Source organism: Arachis hypogaea, chromosome 19, assembly GCF_003086295.3.
Source record: "Arachis hypogaea cultivar Tifrunner chromosome 19, arahy.Tifrunner.gnm2.J5K5, whole genome shotgun sequence".
Lineage (NCBI taxonomy): Eukaryota > Viridiplantae > Streptophyta > Magnoliopsida > Fabales > Fabaceae > Arachis > Arachis hypogaea.
Genome location: NC_092054.1, coordinates 139,210,007 through 139,228,382, shown reverse-complemented (window position 1 = coordinate 139,228,382; position 18,376 = coordinate 139,210,007). Strand labels below are relative to the sequence as shown.

At 34.8% G+C, this 18,376-nt stretch overlaps 2 protein-coding genes across 3 annotated transcripts; both read right to left on the bottom strand.

Annotated features, from left to right (window-relative positions):
* Positions 1-872: 872 nt before the first annotated feature.
* Positions 873-6,388, bottom strand: LOC112776346 (uncharacterized). Of its 2 annotated transcripts, none has more exons than XM_025820485.3 (4): positions 6,246-6,388; positions 4,793-5,760; positions 3,962-4,068; positions 873-1,056 (listed from the first exon to the last, which is right to left on the bottom strand). In XM_025820485.3, exons 2-4 carry the CDS (start codon positions 5,419-5,421, stop codon positions 1,040-1,042), a joined length of 753 nt encoding a protein of 250 aa, XP_025676270.1. In that variant the 5' UTR covers positions 5,422-5,760; positions 6,246-6,388; the 3' UTR covers positions 873-1,039. The 2 variants fall into 2 exon arrangements, with proteins under 2 accessions (XP_025676270.1, XP_025676271.1); XM_025820486.3 differs by lacking the exon at positions 873-1,056 and adding an exon at positions 2,935-3,140.
* Positions 6,080-17,609, bottom strand: LOC140173153 (uncharacterized). The gene is made up of 5 exons (XM_025820487.3): positions 17,456-17,609; positions 15,397-15,516; positions 15,052-15,251; positions 14,849-14,968; positions 6,080-6,620 (listed from the first exon to the last, which is right to left on the bottom strand). The coding sequence occupies exons 1-5, from the start codon at positions 17,607-17,609 to the stop codon at positions 6,477-6,479; spliced, it is 738 nt and encodes a 245-aa protein (XP_025676272.2). The 3' UTR covers positions 6,080-6,476.
* Between the last annotated feature and the right edge of the window lie 767 nt (positions 17,610-18,376).

The following is an 18,376-nucleotide window of genomic DNA, read 5'->3' as shown; positions in this document are numbered from 1 at the left end:
ATTCATGGCCATGACTAATCCATTGTCATGCACAAGACGAAATTTAAATCTTCAATACAGACTAATGAACTAACAATTAGATCAACCTAACTTAATTAATTTGTGATATGAATTAAAAATTACAATAATGTTATTTGTACACTAAAATCAGCCACCAATGTATTTGTGTATAAATACATATGTGATTTAATTTATTTTCAATGTGTATTTGTATTTTAACATGTATTTTATACTGGTAGCTAATTTTAGTATACATATAGAATAACTCTTAAAATTAAGTTGTTTAATTAATTTTTTTTATAATAAAAAGTCTTAAAAAATATGACAATGCTATTAATAAAATTCTTATCTTCTATATGGATTAAAAAAATTAATCCTAACAATTAAATTAAATAAAAAATAAAAAAAGTACAAACTAAATAAATAATATAGAGATAAAATAATTTATTTTATAGATTAAATTAATTTTTTTATTTTATTATTGATTATTAAATTTTTTTTTCATCCTCAATCTCATAAATAATGTGGAAAAACTAGAAGCACATTAAGAGGGTTAAAAAAAATCTATCTATTGAATTGGATAATATATTTATTTATTTAGGCTAAAAATATTAAAATCGTCCCTAATTAATAATTATACATACACTTGACTGTAAAATGAAGAATTGAGGTGGAATAACAATTTTTACTATTTGGTTTCGAGGTCGTACTCATTTATTTTTATTTAAAATAGTAGGTTAATTATAAAAAAATTCAATAAAACAACTTAATTTTAGTTCATATCACAAATTAATTTAGGTTGTTCTAGTTATTAGCTTATTGTACATTGCAATGGATTAGTTCTTGGCTTACCCGAACCAAAGATACGGTCAAAAACCAAAATAAATTTTATATAACCAAAAACCCAAAACAACACAAAAGAGAATACACTTGTTGCCCATATACCCTTTATAAACATGTGTATAATCCGTTACAGGTGCAGCAGTGGACAACACATTAACTGCTGCCTCCTCGAACAGTTTATGCTTGCTTCACCTCCTTAGAAACAACTACATCCTACAACAATTTACATAGAATTATGAAAAATAAGTGTATATGAGTAACTTTTTTATAAAAGTTGTATATAGATAATTTTAATTGTCATTTATTTTATTTAAGTAATTTGTCCATTAATTTACTTCTCTTTTTTTTTATCTTTGCGTGAAAAAACCGTATTTATTATCACTAATAGAAAAACAATTTTTAACTAAAAAACAAGCTAACCAATTATGAAATTCAAATTCCACTAGGCCAAGCTGATATCTTTTAACTTGTTCATCACCGCTTCTTCTAACAACTGTTGTAAATATGAATATTTCAATTATTAATAAAACAAAAATTGCATTTTGAGAAAGAAATTTGGGAGATTTAAAATAAAATAAATTAAATAGATCAAATTATGTGAAAAATAATAAAATAAATTATGCATCGTATAAATTTTATTATTTGGAACAACATTGGTTGATGAATCATTAGGAACATCCCTAAGCTCTTTTGATGAAATTCTTTTCGAAAATAGTTCTCAAAACATATAATCAAGTAGAAAAACTTTTACATACAGTGGATATAAATGAAAAAATTTAGTAATACTCCGAGGAATATGAAAGTCACTACCGTCTAGTATTGGATATTGATTATCTTCAAATAATTTTTCACTTACAAAGATTAGTTCATGAGACACATCATCATAAAAAGTATCAACTTGTTCTAATAGAATGATTTTATAAAATTCTTCGTATGACCTAGGAAGTCGTGATAAATAATTTTCACTATTTTCTTGATTCTCCATGCATTGATTGCATTCCATAGTTTAAAAAAAATGTAGAAAAAACTGAGTCACTTGTATTGTTAAAGAAGGAGACAGAAGAAAAAGAAGATAAATAGTTGCAAATTATAAATTTTCTTGTGGTATGTATATATATAAAAAATTTTATCTTTAAATTGTACAAACATGGAACAAAAAATAAAGATATGATAAGATAATCATAATAAATTAAACTAAAAAGATAAAACCTTTGGTTAGAATTTATATTAATTTTATCTTAAAATTGATTCATTAAATTATTTTTTACTTCAAAATCTACTTTTATTTTAAAAGGGATATTTTGTGTGTGTGTGTGTGTGTTTTTTTTTTAAATTAAAGATATGGTTTTTGATTCAACAAATGCTTTGAAAGAAGGTTTGTATCCTAATATAGGACTACCCTTATGAAGCAAATATTTATTATTATTATCAATCATAACACTAATTTAGTCATTCTATCCGCTTCATTTACAACTATTAGGATTGAATTTAATAGAAAATAATATGATTAAGGCCATGCAAATGCCCGGGTGACCTAGTAGTATAACTTTTGTGCTATGAATGTCTTTTCTTTTCTCTTTTGTGGAATGAAAATCATTTTCTTCTTCTATGAGCAAGAGATCATTCTATTACATCTTGCTTTCATTTTTCTATTTAAGGCTGTCATGGTTACATATGATTCAGAGTTCACGATAAGTAAGAACAAAAATATGATTACAAACTATTTTGATTCATGAAAAAAAGCAATAATAACATTTATAAAACAAAATTTTATTAGTGACACCATGTAAATACATTACAGTAATTCACTAATTGTATAAATACTTAACAAGTTAATTAGTGTCAAATCCTTCGTCTATAAAATATGAAAAAATAATCATTAATAATAGTATAAAAATTACATAAAAATATTTTATAACTAGTTTCTATGGATCAAATGCTTTCAAAAAGTTCTTATAGTTAATATATTTTAAGCTAATAACTTTTTGAAAAGATACATCCCCCATCTAAAGGCCCTTCGGCATAGCCATCGAGACTCTAGATAGGAACTAGCCCACCGTCCCTTTTAGCATTGCCATCAAGGCCGGAGAGTTAGGGAATCAAATATTATTAATAAAAGTTATGAGTTACAATTACATCTAGAATGTTCCTGTTCATAGACAAGTTGCATATTCCTACTTCATTGTTCCTATATTTTCATTTTTCAACCTAAATAAAAAATTTTAGTCCATTTACATATTCTTCCTCCTTTAAACAAATCCTCTATCCATTAAAAACTTCGGATTAGGGTACAATTCCTACATTGAAAAACAATTAAAATAGTGTAACTATCATTGATAATAGAGTTTAAAATAGCCAATTTAATATTTCTTATATTAGTGAAAATTGAATTAGACTGACTAATTGAGAATAAAGAAATGATTTACAATGATCAAATTACATCATAAATGATTTTTCTTAACTTTTCTCCACTAGCTAGTCTTTTTTTATGTATAAAATATTTCTGAGCATGACTGGCAAGTTGATGATAAGTTTTTGTTTTGACATAATATTCCGAAATTCTTGACCAATTTGTACCTTCCGCTTGGTACCCTCTAACAAATAATTTACCAAAACATGATTTTTGAAATAAGTATTAACAAATTTTACACAAAAAAATTTTAAACAAAAACATAAATTATTTAATTAGTAACAATTTTTTTCTTTTTTGGTTTTCAGTCCAACCAGAAATGTTATTATGTCAACCACTCAACCATTGTCAAAACAAAACAAATTTAGCAATCAACAAAACTATGCCTCATTTGCAATTACTTTAGAGCTCTTTCAAATTGCTAGTTATTGATGCACAAGTTAATATGAAAGCTTGGATTAAGAAGAAAGCAATGAAGTGAAGCAGAGTAGGTCTTACAAAAGAGAAATGTTAGACTTATATATTGTAGACAATGTACAACCAAGTAGAGATATATCTAAAACAAGAGAAGTGCTCCTACATGCTAATACTAGTTGCTTCACTTTCTTCTTTTGTATAAACAACAATATTCAACTAGATAATAGATAAACAAATAAATAAACAAGAGGAAAAAAGAAACAATATAATAATAATAATAATAATAAATACCTTTGCTCATCTTCAGTCCACCGAGAATATTTCTTTGTATTGTTAGTGTTGGCATTTGTTCCCTTGTTGCTGCCTCCATTGGTGCTGCGGCCGCAACTACCTCCGCCCTGGCATGATAGAAATAAACAAAAGATTTGATAATCAATGAATTTCATATAAACAATACTTTCTTTTTCTCTTCCAAAAAAGAACGAAACAAATGTTGTGTCATTTATTAACACCTTACAAATTATTTAACGATAAAATAATTTGACTAACAAGTACCCAAAATTTGTCAGTTTAATTTTTTCTTTTCTTGATATAAGATTATTTTGACTCTTTTTGTAAAGAAAAATATACAGTTTATTTAGTATTTAATTTTTGATATATATATATATATATATATATAATATTTTTAGTAAAAAAACCATGTTGCATGTAAATCAAACATATGGGTTTCGATTTATCAAAACCATTAAATCGAACCTACTGGCTTCGATTTACCATGAGCGTGGTCAGCTGGTATCAAATCGTGTCTTTAGTAGCTGATTCATGCATGTATGTAATTCGAATCCAATGAATTCGATTTAGTGCGTAATAGCTTAAATCAAATTTAATCAATTCGATTTATATAAAATGCAATTTGGGACTTTCATGTAGCCTTTTATATTAGAATTGGTTTATTAAAGTAAATTATCCTAAAACTTGTAAGAAAAAAGAAATATAGAATAAGTAATTAAAAAGAAAGAAAGAAAGAAAGAAAGAAAGAAAGAGGAGGAGAGAATGAAAATATGTATCGGCTAAAAATAAATAAAGAAACAAAAAGAGAATGAAAATATGTAGAGTACCTACTTGTGATGTTGATGATCAGTGTTATAAGGCGGTGGTGGTGGGGTTGTTGTTGTTGCATTGATGATGGGGATGGAGACAGGGTTGTGTTCCAATGTGGTGGTAGGAGCAGCCATTGTCATAGTCATGTTCTCAGATGCAGCAGCATTCAGAGGAGTGTTTGCAGTATAACCGTTATGGATGACATTGATGTCCTTCATCAGCTTCTTGAAGCGTTCTTGCAGTTGCGCCGGGGTCTTTCCAGGGAAACGAGCAGCGATGTTGTGTTGAGCATACTGAAAACAATTGGCAATAACTGACTCAAAGGCTTTGTTCTCCTCCCAAGTCCAGACCTGAGGTTGCATAGGTTGGAGCTGAAGCTGAGACTCAGGTGGTTGATAACCACACACGTCATCAAGAAACTGCTGAAACTGCTGAGGATGAGGGTGGGACTGAGGCTGAGGCTGAGGCTGAGACCAAGGTGGTTGATAACCACACATGTCAGTGAGAAACTGCTGAGGCTGAGGCTGAGACTCAGGTGGTTGATAACCACACACGTCAGCAAGAAACTGCTGAGGGTGAGGCTGAGGCTGAGGCTGAGGCTGAGGCTGAGGCTGAGGCTGAGCTTCCGGCAAACACTCAGCAACAACCATATCGAGGGTGAGACTGATGTGGTTGATAACCACACGTGTCACTGAAAAACTGAGCTACTGTAATCTCTCTTACATCCGGCTGGGGCGGAGGCTGAGACTGAGGCGGAGGCTGTAGCTGAGGTGGTTGATTGCCACCCACGTCAATGGCACACTGCTCTACCATATTCCTTCTATCCGGCTGTGGATGACGTGGTTGATTATTACTCACGTCCGCATCCAGGTCTATCATATCCAAAGGATCTATCATATCCCAACGATTTATCATATCCCAAGGATCCATCGTTGAGAAAGTACCTAGTTCCTCTTTACTCATTCTTCTTTTTCTTCTTACTTGGTTTCCTAATTTTAGATATAGCATTTATATAAGCTTTAGACAGAGTGTGTCACTTTAAATTAGAGTATGGAAAAATAGAAAGTTTTCGTTTTCAGATTCTGTTTCATTTTTAAATTCTATTTCATTTTTAAAATTCCATTCTAGGATGGACCGACATAATGAAGATACCGAAGGTAGCATGCATGACGTTAATAAAAGAAAATATCTATAAACAATAAAAAAAAAACAGAGTATCTATAAACAAACTGATTTTTCAGTCACCAAAAATAAACAAACTGATTTTCAAAATTAAAAATTAAAAACAAAAGAGTTGACTCGACAAAATTTGTTTAAATAGACTAAACTTTTATTTTAAATAACCATGTATCATTAATCCAACCGTTTAAACTTTAAACTCATTGTACATGAGAGCAGCAAAGATTGTTACAATGTAAATGGAAAGTGGTGTAAATGTGGAGGTAAAAATTAACAACTTTTTATGAAATCTAACCGGAGTCAGTGAACGTCGCGCGCCGTGACCCTGGCGGTGCTCGAGGCGACCGGCACGGCGGTGAAACCACCACGAGCTGGATGACGTCGTTTCCTTCTTCATTATCTTCTTCGGATTTTTTCTTCGACACAGTGAGAAGTGTTTCCTGCCTTTTCATTTTCCTTTCTGAGTCTCAGATTTCTTCCTTTCTCTGTTTGTTTTATGAGAATGTTCACCGGCGTTGGAGTATGGTCACCGGAGGAACAAATCGGCGGCAACAATTTCCGACGGCATTATCTTTTGAGTAGTGTGTATGAATGAAGGAATGATGTCGGCGTTGGGAGAAAGAGAGAGAACAGTGATTAGGGCTAATGGCCTAATGCTGAGGGAACATTGCTGTTTTCATTTGAAGGGGAGAGAAAAACATAAGCGTTGAAACAAGTAAATTATGTAAACAATTTTTAAGTAAGTAATTTAATCGAACTCACTCAAGTTTTTATAAGTTTTAAATTAGTAAATAATATTAGATAACTAACTTTTTTTTATTACTTTAAATATCTTTTAATTATACTCTTTTCGTTACTCTTTTAATAGTATATTTTTTTCACTTTTAACCTTTTTTAATTTTAACCTTAATTTTTACTCTAAATTGAAAATTTCATGGGTTCATTAGAATTTTTAATTTAAGATCAGGATTAAAATAAATAATAGTGACTAATAGTTGGTTATTAAAAAATTAATAAAAAATATATTTAAAATATAATTAAAACCTTAAAAATTTTGAGATATTTTTAAATTTTTTGAAATTTTTATAAATATTTTAAAAACAGAAGCAGACTTTATTGATTGATTTTTTAGTAATAAAATTTCCGATTGTGTTATTTATTGTTATTAAAAAATTGGGTGTTCTAATTTATTATGGATATTTATTTTTTTTAATTTAAATCCTCAAAATTGAGGCTCAAATTTGCATGAGAGAAAAAAATCAATAGAAATCGACAGCTCAAAATTGTTGCAAGATAAGTTCAAATTTTTGAGAGTTTTTAAATTAGATTTTCAGATTTTATAGTATACAAATCAAGAGGTTCAATATATGGTGAAATAATTTTGTTTATAAATTTAAAATATTTATACAAAAAAAATACACTATTTTTCTATATTGTTAAAAAATACTACTAAAAAAATTTATCTATATCAAAATTAAAAAGCAGACTTTATTGATAGATTTTAGAATATTTTTTATTTTTATTTTTTTGGTATAAAAATTATTAATTTTATATATTTTTATTTTTTTGGCTATTGAACGGGCTTAATGTCACGGAAAATTTTAGAAGGTTAGATTTAACAGTGTTTGAATAGTTTTCTGGAGTGTTTGAGAATACTCTAGATGGTTCCGGAACGTTCTAGAATGTCCTAGAAGGTCCCGGAATACCCTAGAAGGTTCTAGAAGACTCTGAAGGTCATAGAGTATTCTAGAAGAGTGTAGATGTATATAGAAGTATAAAGAGTGATATGGAATAATCTAGAAATATTTAGAGAGTTGTGGTAGGATAGATATTTGTAAAGAAGGTTCTGGATGATTAATCTGGACCGTTGATTAGATTTAATCCTAACCATCCATTGAGGAGGTGGATGGCTATAAATAGGGATGAGAGTTAGAGTTTGGGGGTGTGAATCATTTGTAACCACACTTGAGCAATAAAGTGTTCTTCCACCAAAGCTTCCTTTCTCTTGTGTTCTCTTGTATTCTTAGCTTTCTTGCTAAGTATTGAGGGTTAGGCTGACTTGGTCTTAGCTCAAGAGGTTGAGTAAGTCCGAGTGCCATCACGGTAGCGTTGGAGTGTGTCCAAGGCCGTGACAATTTTGGTATCCGAGCAAGGTTCGAGAGGGAGCACAAGTCGCTTGTGGGAATGGCTTCTAGTATCACCATGGAGCATGTTGAGTCTCAAAGGGGAAGGGATACTATTCTTTCTCAATGGGGAGGCAAGAAGGTCCGTTCTTCAAGTGAGCCTAGAGGTAAGGACTCTAACTTCTTAGAAGAAAGAGTTTCTATGTTGGAAAATGTTCTATCCTCTATGGATGAGCGCTTCCAAATGATAGAACATGACAAGGAGACCCTCGAGGCTCACGTGTTAGGAGAACTAGATGCTTTCAAAGAAAGCATGCTCCAAATCGAAGAGAAGCTTGAGAATTCCTTAAAGCTATTTGAGGAAGTTCGAGTTTGGTTCGAGGAGGCAAAATCTCGACCAACCATTATAAGGGAGACGACAAAGATTGATCTCCCCAAGCCAAATGAGTTCAAGGGCGTAAGGGACGCTCGCGAGGTGGAGAACTTCCTATGGCAAATGGAGAGGTACTTCGAATGCCAAGGGGTGGTTGAAGAAGCAATAAAGGTACGCACTACAGCTCTCTACCTTTCTGATAATGCTACTTTGTGGTGGAGGAGAAAGTGCGTAGATATGGAAAAGGGCACTTGCAACATAGCCACATGGGAAGATTTCAAAAGGGAATTGAAAAGACAATTCTTCCCTGAGAATGTGGTTTATGAAGCAAGGAAGAAGTTGAGGGAGTTGAAGCACAAGAGTACGATTAGCGACTACGTAAAGGAGTTTACTACTCTCACGCTTCAAATCCCCAACTTAGCATCAGAGGATGCATTGTTCTTCTTCATTGATGGACTCCAACCTTGGGCAAAGCAAGAACTACAAAGAAGGAATGTTAAGGATGTCGATGAGGCCATCGTGGTGGCCGAATCACTCACTGAGTATCATAGGGGAGACTCTAAACCTAAGTCTTCCTCCAAGCCTAGTTCTGCTAAAGGTGGGGGAGACAAGGGGAAGAGCTTCTCAACCAAGAAAGAAGGAAAATACTCTTCAAAGAAAGAGTACGAAGAAAAAAAGAAGGCTTTCGTGCCCAAAGGAGGATGCTTCGTGTGCAAGGGACCGCACCAAATGAAGGATTGTCCCAAGCTAGGGACTTTGGCATCTATTGCTGAGGAACGAGAAGCTCAAACTCAAGTAACTGAGTGTGTTGGATCTATCCAACACATAAATGCTGTGAAGACCAAAGAGGCAAGTACTGCAGAAAAGAAAGGCTTGATGTATGTCAAAGCCTTTATCAATGAAAAACCCGTCATGGCTATGATCGACACTGGTGCTACACACAACTTCATCACGCCTGATGAAGCAAAGAGGCTTGGGTTGAAGATCACCGAAAAGAATGGCTGGTTCAAACCCGTGAATACCAAGGGTGAACCCCTTAAGGGAGTAGCAAAAGGGGTTGAGATGACTCTTGGTTCTTGGAAGGGCCTTGTGGATTTCTCAGTAGCACCCATGGACGATTTTAAAATAGTCATCGGGCTTGATTTGCAAAGAAAGGCAAATCTAATACCTATGCCATACTACAATATAGTATGCGTCATGGAGAAAGGGTCTCCATGCATGGTCCCTACAATCTCAAAGGCTGGAGGAATTCCGATGCTCTCGACCATGCAACTCAAGAAAGGTTTCAAGAAGGAGGAGATGATGTCTTTGGCTTTACTACAAGAGGAGTCAACAGCCAAAGGAGAAGATGCTCCCCCTAAAATCAAGGAAGTCCTTGAAGAAAATAAGGATGTGATACCTCTCGAATTGCCAAAGCAGTTACCACCTAGAAGAAAGATGGATGACAACATTGAATTGGAGTTAGAAGCGAAATCGCCTATCTCAAAACCATACAGGATGGCGACCATTTCTATGGTTGAAGGAGATATTATGCATATCATCAAGGAAGGGTTGCATCACGATCCATTAGCCAAGAAGTTGGTGGAGTTGGCTAGAGAAGGTAAGACCAAAAGATTTTGGTTAGAAAACGACCTTCTCTACACAAAAGGGAGAAGACTATACGTTCCTAAATGGGACAATCTGAGAAGGAAGTTGGTAAGAGAATGCCACGACACCAAGTGGGCTGGTCACCAAGGTCAGCGAAGGACCTTAGCACTCATTGAATCTTCTTATTATTGGCCTCAAATGAGAGCTGAAGTGGAGAGCTATGTGAAGACTTGTCTTGTGTGCCAACAAGATAAGATTGAAAACAAGACACCAAGTGGGTTGTTGGAACCTCTGCCTCCATCAGAGCGACCGTGGGAAAGTGTCTCTCTAGATTTCATCTCTGCCTTACCGAAGTCCGAGGGGTTTGGATCTATTCTCGTGGTAGTGGATCGATTTTCGAAGTATGCTACCTTTATACCTGCCCCTACTGACTGCACTGCAGAGGAAGCAGCACGACTATTCTTCAAGAATGTGGTGAAGTACTGGGGATTGCCTAAGAGCATCATTAGTGATCGAGATCCACGCTTCACAGGACGACTATGGACAGAGTTGTTCAAACTCCTTGGGTCGGAGCTTCATTTCTCAACAAGCTTCCATCCTCAAACCGATGGGCAGACTGAGAGAGTGAATGCCTTACTCGAGTGTTACTTAAGGCATTTTGTGAGCGCTAATCATAAGGATTGGACAAAACTCCTCGACATTGCTCAGTTCTCATACAATTTGCAAAGGAGTGAGTCTACAGGGAAGAGTCCGTTCGAGATTGTGACTGGACAACAGCCGCTTACGCCTCACTCTCTTTCTTCCTCTTACTCAGGGAAGAGCCCTGGAGCTTATCATATGATTAAGTCATGGGAAGAACAAGCAGATGTCACTCGTTCTTACCTCGACAAAGCTGCCAAGAGGATGAAGAAATGGGCAGATAAGAAGAGGAGGCATGCAAGCTATCAATTGGGAGACAAGGTAATGATCAAACTTCTTCCACAACAATTCAAAGCCTTTCGCAAGGTTCATAAGGGTTTAATCCGCAAATACGAAGGACCATTTGAGATCATTGGACGTGTTGGGGAGCTTGCTTATAAAGTACAACTCCCTCCCTCTATGAAGATCCACCCGGTCTTCCATGTGAGTATGCTTAAACCATATCATGCGGACCAAGACGAACCGAGTAGAGGTAACTCGAGTCGTGCTCCGCCTGTGGTGATTAGATCTTTTGACAAAGAAATCGAAGAGATCCTAGCTAATCGCGTCGTGCGACGAAGAGGAGTACCACCAAGTATCCAATACTTGATCAAGTGGAAAGGGCTCCCGATAACTGAAGCTAGCTGGGAAACTCGCGAAGATCTGTGGCAATTTCAAGAACACCTAGAGCGCTATCATGAACAGAACGCGACGAGGACGTCTGCGCATTAGGTGGGGGAGAATGTCACGGAAAATTTTAGAAGGTTAGATTTAACAGTGTTTGAATAGTTTTCTGGAGTGTTTGAGAATACTCTAGATGGTTCCGGAACGTTCTAGAATGTCCTAGAAGGTCCCGGAATACCCTAGAAGGTTCTAGAAGACTCTGAAGGTCATAGAGTATTCTAGAAGAGTGTAGATGTATATAGAAGTATAAAGAGTGATATGGAATAATCTAGAAATATTTAGAGAGTTGTGGTAGGATAGATATTTGTAAAGAAGGTTCTGGATGATTAATCTGGACCGTTGATTAGATTTAATCCTAACCATCCATTGAGGAGGTGGATGGCTATAAATAGGGATGAGAGTTAGAGTTTGGGGGTGTGAATCATTTGTAACCACACTTGAGCAATAAAGTGTTCTTCCACCAAAGCTTCCTTTCTCTTGTGTTCTCTTGTATTCTTAGCTTTCTTGCTAAGTATTGAGGGTTAGGCTGACTTGGTCTTAGCTCAAGAGGTTGAGTAAGTCCGAGTGCCATCACGGTAGCGTTGGAGTGTGTCCAAGGCCGTGACATTAAGCCCAAGAAAAAAAATTACAAAACAAAGCTCAAATGGAACATGGGACCCGCCAACAAACCATAGCTCGCACGGCATTCCACCCCCTCCCCATCTCAAAGGTTTCGAGTTCGAGTCCTACCAGCTGCAACCGGAGTTGTCCAATCTATTGGGGTACTTAGGATTGGAGGTTGTCCAATCCACCAACCCAAAAAAAAAAGAACATGGAACCCCCTAGCACCATTTTGGATTGAACCACCCCCTCTCACGAGGCTGTCAAGCTGTCTTCCCCCTTAAAGCTTGTGTTGGATGTTTTTAATAAACTTTTTAACTTTGAGTAAAGTATTGTTTTTGTCCCCAACGTTTGGGGTAAGTCCTATTTGTATCCCTAACGTTTAAATCGTCCTATTTGTATCCCTAACGTTTATAAAAGTGATTCAATGTTATCCTACTATCAATTATACTAACAAATCAGATTATATTTTTCAATTATTCTCACTTGGATGCATTCATTCTCAATTAGGTCTCACTTGAATGTATTCGATTTTAATATTATACCCACTATTTGTGTTTAGATTCAATTATGTTCCTAAAAAAGTGAATTGTGTAAATGTTGTAGGAATTAGTTTCAACTTTTGATGAGCTATTTTTCGGAGTGGATCATCGATTCTATCCCAGACATTTGTATTCTAACCTCAAGAAGAGATTTTTAAAACTCAAATTAAAGCGTTCATGATGTGTAATTGACGGCAGGATAACATTGAATCACTTTTACAAACGTTAGGGATACAGATAGGACGATTTAAACGTTAGGGACACAAATAGGATTTACCCCAAACGTTGGGAACAAAAACGATACTTTACTCTTTAACTTTTTATCAAACTTCCTTTATCAAAAGCTTTTTTTTTATAACCAAATTACATTTAAACAAAGTGTTAGAGAATTTAAATTTTACCTTGTACATACAGTAATCTACTGACAAATAACAAATTTTTAAATATAGTTTTGATTCGCGACAAATTAAGAGATACTATTCTTTCCAGACAAATTCGACCCGACTTAAAAAAAATTCTGAACAATCAATAGATTCAAATAAAATATTCTCTCACCCAAAACTTTCTTAAAACCAAGGTTTTGAAAACCGGACCGGTCATCAAACCGCTTTAGTTATTGGTTTACTGGTTCACTAGTCTAATCGATCCAACTGGTGGTTCAACCGGAAAAACCGTTTTAGAATAAAATAATAAATAAATTATAAATAAACATCCTAAAATATCTTCCAAATTTAAAACACTACACAAAAAATCATCGACCAAATTCATATAATCTTATCAAAATACAAACTCAAGTTAGATAGTAAAAAGAAATATCTAGATATTAAATTTTGACTTTGAGGGTTAACAGGATCACTTAACACCTCATATTCTAATTTAGAAATATCAGGAGACAAAGGATTATCAATTTCAAAAAAATGTTGAGCTAGTTCAGTTAGAAAATGTTGATCATTCTGTGGTATTATGCTAACTGAACATGAACTGAACCTTGCAAGATGACCTTTTCGGTTTAATCTTAGGCAGCATTGCGTTCATCTGTTGTAAGAGAGCTCTCTTAGCAACAGATTCTTCTTGGTAAACAAGCCATAAACGGGATCTAGTGTTGTTTCCAAGTTGAGGTATCAACATAACAAGTGGTCATTGAATAAGAAAGCATAACATATCACCAACTACCTATACACTTTGACTCTCCTTCCACTACCATCATCATCATTCATCAGCTTATTTATATATGACATTGGCAGGTAGCTACCCTACTCATTCAGCAACAACCAACTTTTGATTTGATTTCCATTTTTAGCATTCAGCAAAAACCATTACAAAACAACAGCAGCTTAACAAATCATTAATCACAAATTCCAAATTTAAAACGCTGATCAGTGATCACACAATCACAGTGCCATAACAAAACAGCAGCATAACAACAACAGCAGCTTAACAAGTCACTAATCAGAAATTCCAAATTCAAAACACTGATTAGTGATCCCAGAATCACAGTGCCATAACAAAACAGCAGCATAACAACAACAGCAGCACAAGAAGGGAAAAAGAACAATGAAAGTCACAAAAGAAATTAGCAATCCTATTCCTGTTTCGTGCATTTAATTACTCATAAACAAAACTCAACTCCACCTGAATTGTTAATTTAACCTTGGTCTTATGGAATCATAAATAGGAATACATTACATTGCTCTTTCTTCTAAAATTCAAGCAAAAATAAAAAGGAATGATTTTAGTAGTTTAGTATCTACAGTGTACATTGATTCAAAACTCATGTTATTCTGTTGCATTGTTCTCTAAGAAATCCAGTGAACTTTAGGGCTCCCAACCCCACAACCTCCACACCCACTTTTCGCATCACTTTGCCATTTTAACTATGGGTTGGTACCCTATATAACATGCTTAGGATTTTAGAGATAAGATGGAAAAATCCTCTTGAACCATTTTCCTACTTCAAAGATTGCAGTGTTAAGCAAAAACTCATAACACATACATGCATCTATAAAAGTCAGCCCTTGATATCTGATTAGCAGAATACAAAATACAATTCATAATTTCCAAAGATTATGCCCAGGCAACAGATTCCATTTAAACTTTCAAACTGAAGCACACAATCCTCTTCAGCTATTAAACATATCCATAACTGGAGATATTCTCAAAGCACGCAAGACAAAAGGGACCAAACCTAGTTTTTCTATATTGCACCAAAAACACCTAGTTTTATAGAAACATAACCATGTGTGTAATACATAAATAAACTGATTTCAAAAAACGGTACTCAACATACCACGAGTGAACATTCATTTCATACCTTCCAAAATTTTATGGTTTTATCATTTGTAGATAGAAGGAACAGAGCACCATTAGCTGTTTGGCACCATTTGATTTTGTTGATTTTCTCTTCTATTTCCAAGCTCTTAAGATCGTCAAACTGAAATATTGATAACATGTTATCGATATTAACCTTTCTGAAGCACCATCCGGGGGAAAGAACTAATTGGCAACAAATGTTACCTCAGGCTCATGACTCTGAAACTCTGTTTTATAACGAAACTCAGGATGCCTGACAGCGACGGACGGCGGCAAACACGGCTCCTCCCTGCGGCGGTGGTGGCGGCTAGGGTTTTTCCCGGGTTGAGGCAGGGCGTGTTCTGCTCGAAGGAATAAGGAAGGAGATGGAGAAGCGCGTTTTGTTTCTCCCCTTAAGCGCGAAACTGGGTCGTTTTATCCAAACCGGCCAATTCCGGTTCAGATTCGATCGACTGGTTTTCGTCCGATTTAACGGTTCATATCCGGTTTTATAATTTCCGATTTTAGACATCAGACCAAATTGTTTATGTCTTCAGTTTGCGATTTAACCGATCAAACCGACCAGTCCAGTCCAATTTTCAGAATATTGCTTAAAACTATCCACTGATTTCTTAATTGGAGGAATATTTATTCGAAATCTTCGATATATTAAATCAGTAATCCAGTGACCTAATAATCAAACCCGATTCAGTTAATAATTCAATTTTAATAACTATACATTAGGTCTTTCCATTAAAAACAAACACAAATTAAAAAGTGTCCTAAAAAGCCGCTAATCAAGACCAAAAAATTAAAATAAATAAATGCTAACTAAACTTTAACATGTCAAAATGTCATACTTTGAGTTATTTAAGTTATAAATTATTTTTTTATTTATTATTAATGTTTAAAAAATATAATTTTTTGAAATCCTACGAAATAATTCAACAAATTAATCTCTAATTTATTACAGATATAAATTTTATTTAAGAGTTTTCAACACTTATTTAAGTGGATGAGTGAACTCACCACTCAACCAAACACAAGTTGGTTAAAAAAATATAAGTTGAATACTCATCCCAGTTCCTGCTAATTTCTTCGAAGAATATCAAGGCCCCCAACAAAAAATACCATTTTTCGGCCTTTGATATTTAATTTTGTGGGATTGATTAGTCCCTCTATCAATAATCTCTCTTCAAAACATATTTATGTGACACATTAATCACTAATATATCCTCCATTTCATTTTTATAAGTAAAAACAATTTAAAAATTACTAATATTTCTTAGTTTTACACCATAAATTTAGCTAATGTATTTAAAAAAGGTAACAAAAATATATAAAAGAAAAAACTAAATGGCATTGACAATTATCCTTAAAAGACAACGAGACTCCCAACAAAAAATAATTTGTAAATCCTAGTTGGCTCTTAATGGATAAATTAACAGTTTAACATGTCACGTAAGTTTATTCTGTTAATACAGAGAGAAAATATTGATAGAGGGATTAATCAGTCTCATAAAAGTAAAGATTAGGAGTCAGAAAGAGTATTTTTTTTTAGAAAAGGACAAATAGATCCCTGACTTTTTTTTCGCGGACATTTTAGTCCCCAAGGATTGGAAAATACATTCATGTCCCTGACCACTCCAAAACACGGACAAATTTACCCCTCCGTTAAAGTGACTTCGTTGGACCTAGCGAAAAATCTGACGTGGTGCTGACTTGGCCGTTACGGAAGCACACGTGGCATATAACTTTTCAAAATAGGACATATTAGTCCTCCCACACCAAAACATGTAGCTTTTCAAAACAGGACATATTAGTCCTCTCCCACCAAAATGATACCGTTATTTTTATGCTGCTATTGTGCATTGTATTCTTTGTACCTGACTCCCTTTATGTAAATAACTGCTGGATTTGCACCCCCAATTAGAACCTTCTATATATCATCAAAGTAAAGAAAGCATTTTTGCTTATGACATACTCCCAAATCGTACCATGAGCTATCAAAAACTCTTCATAGAAGCATAAAATTGTTTTTATAAAGTTAAATGCGATATCAAACCAACCAGACTTTACCACAGAATTTTGAGATTTAAAACAATAGAAAGTGAAAACCATGGTAGCCATCATAGAATTTTGAGAATTGAGACAAAACTAGAGAGGGTTATATATTGAGAGAACAATAAAAGGTGAATACAATTTGATACAATAGATCTTTTATACACCAATAAAACTATAATCAACCAGTCAATCACAACTCAGTTACTAATCTCTGTTAACAATTTCTAACTAACCCCACAAAGGAAGAATTTGATTTGAGAAGATTAATACAGTTACTTCCTCAACAAATTATCAAATGCCAAAGACTAATACAGTACAGTTCAACTACTCAAAGCAGAATTTGACTAATATCAAGCTTCACCAATTGGCAGAAGCAAACATTAAAAGCTACCAGAGCTATTTCAAAAAATTTGAACCAAATGCTTAACTACCTTAAAACAAAGTAAAAAAAGAAGCTAAGTTGAACTTAATCAACAGTTGCAGAAGCTATACCAAAAATATGAAAATTTGAAATGAAACATGGAATTATGGTTGAAACTTCATACTTTTAAAAGAGCAATCAAACCTTTGGGAACAAAGCGATAAACAAGAACACCAATCATAGCACCATCAGAAGGAGCACAAATGTGCAAAACGTCAACGACGAAGAGCTTCTTCGCTTTCTTGAAGATCGTCGATTCCTTCTTCCACCTCCTCATGTGAGCCATCACAAAAACCATCTCCTTCTGTGTAGGCGAGTCTATTACGACGCTGTATCGAGGTGAGTTCACTATTATTCACAGCACCAGGTCACGCTCTTTCGCTAAACCTAAAACGGCGCAAAGGAGTGAGAGGGTGAGGTTGGGAGGGGAGTAGAGTGTGTTAGGGTAAGCGGGGGAATGGAAAAGGAGGGGGATGGGGCAAGGAGAGGTGGGGCAGCGTAGGTGGTGGTGGAAGAGGGAGTCAGGGGGCAGGAGGTGGTTGGGGTTAAAGGGGCATGTGATGAGGTTGGGAGAGGGAGGAGTAACTTGGAGAGCAATTTTGGAGAGGAAGAGGAGGCTGTTGAGGGATATGAAGGTGGCGGGGAGATGGTTAGAGGCTGAGGAAGGAGTTGGAGGTGCCTGAGGACAGTAACCCATTTCTCCTACTTCACCGTTTCTGTGCATTCGAAGGATTATTACTCATAAATTTAAAAGATTGGTGTCTGGGTGAAACGTCGTCGTTTTGGTGTGGGAGGACTAATATGTCATGTTTTAAAAAGTTACATGCTATGTGTGCTCCCGTAACGGCAGCGCCACGAGAGCCACATCAGACTTTTTCGTCGGATTCAACGGAGTCACTTCAACAGAGAGGTAAATTTGTCTGCGTTTTGAAAGGGTCAGGGACATAAATGTATTTTCCAATCCTTGAGGGACTAAAATGTTCGCGAAAAAAAGGTCATGGACTTATTTTGTCCTTTTATCTTTTTTTTTTTTTTTGTTGAAGGCCTCGTTGTCTTTCAAGATAA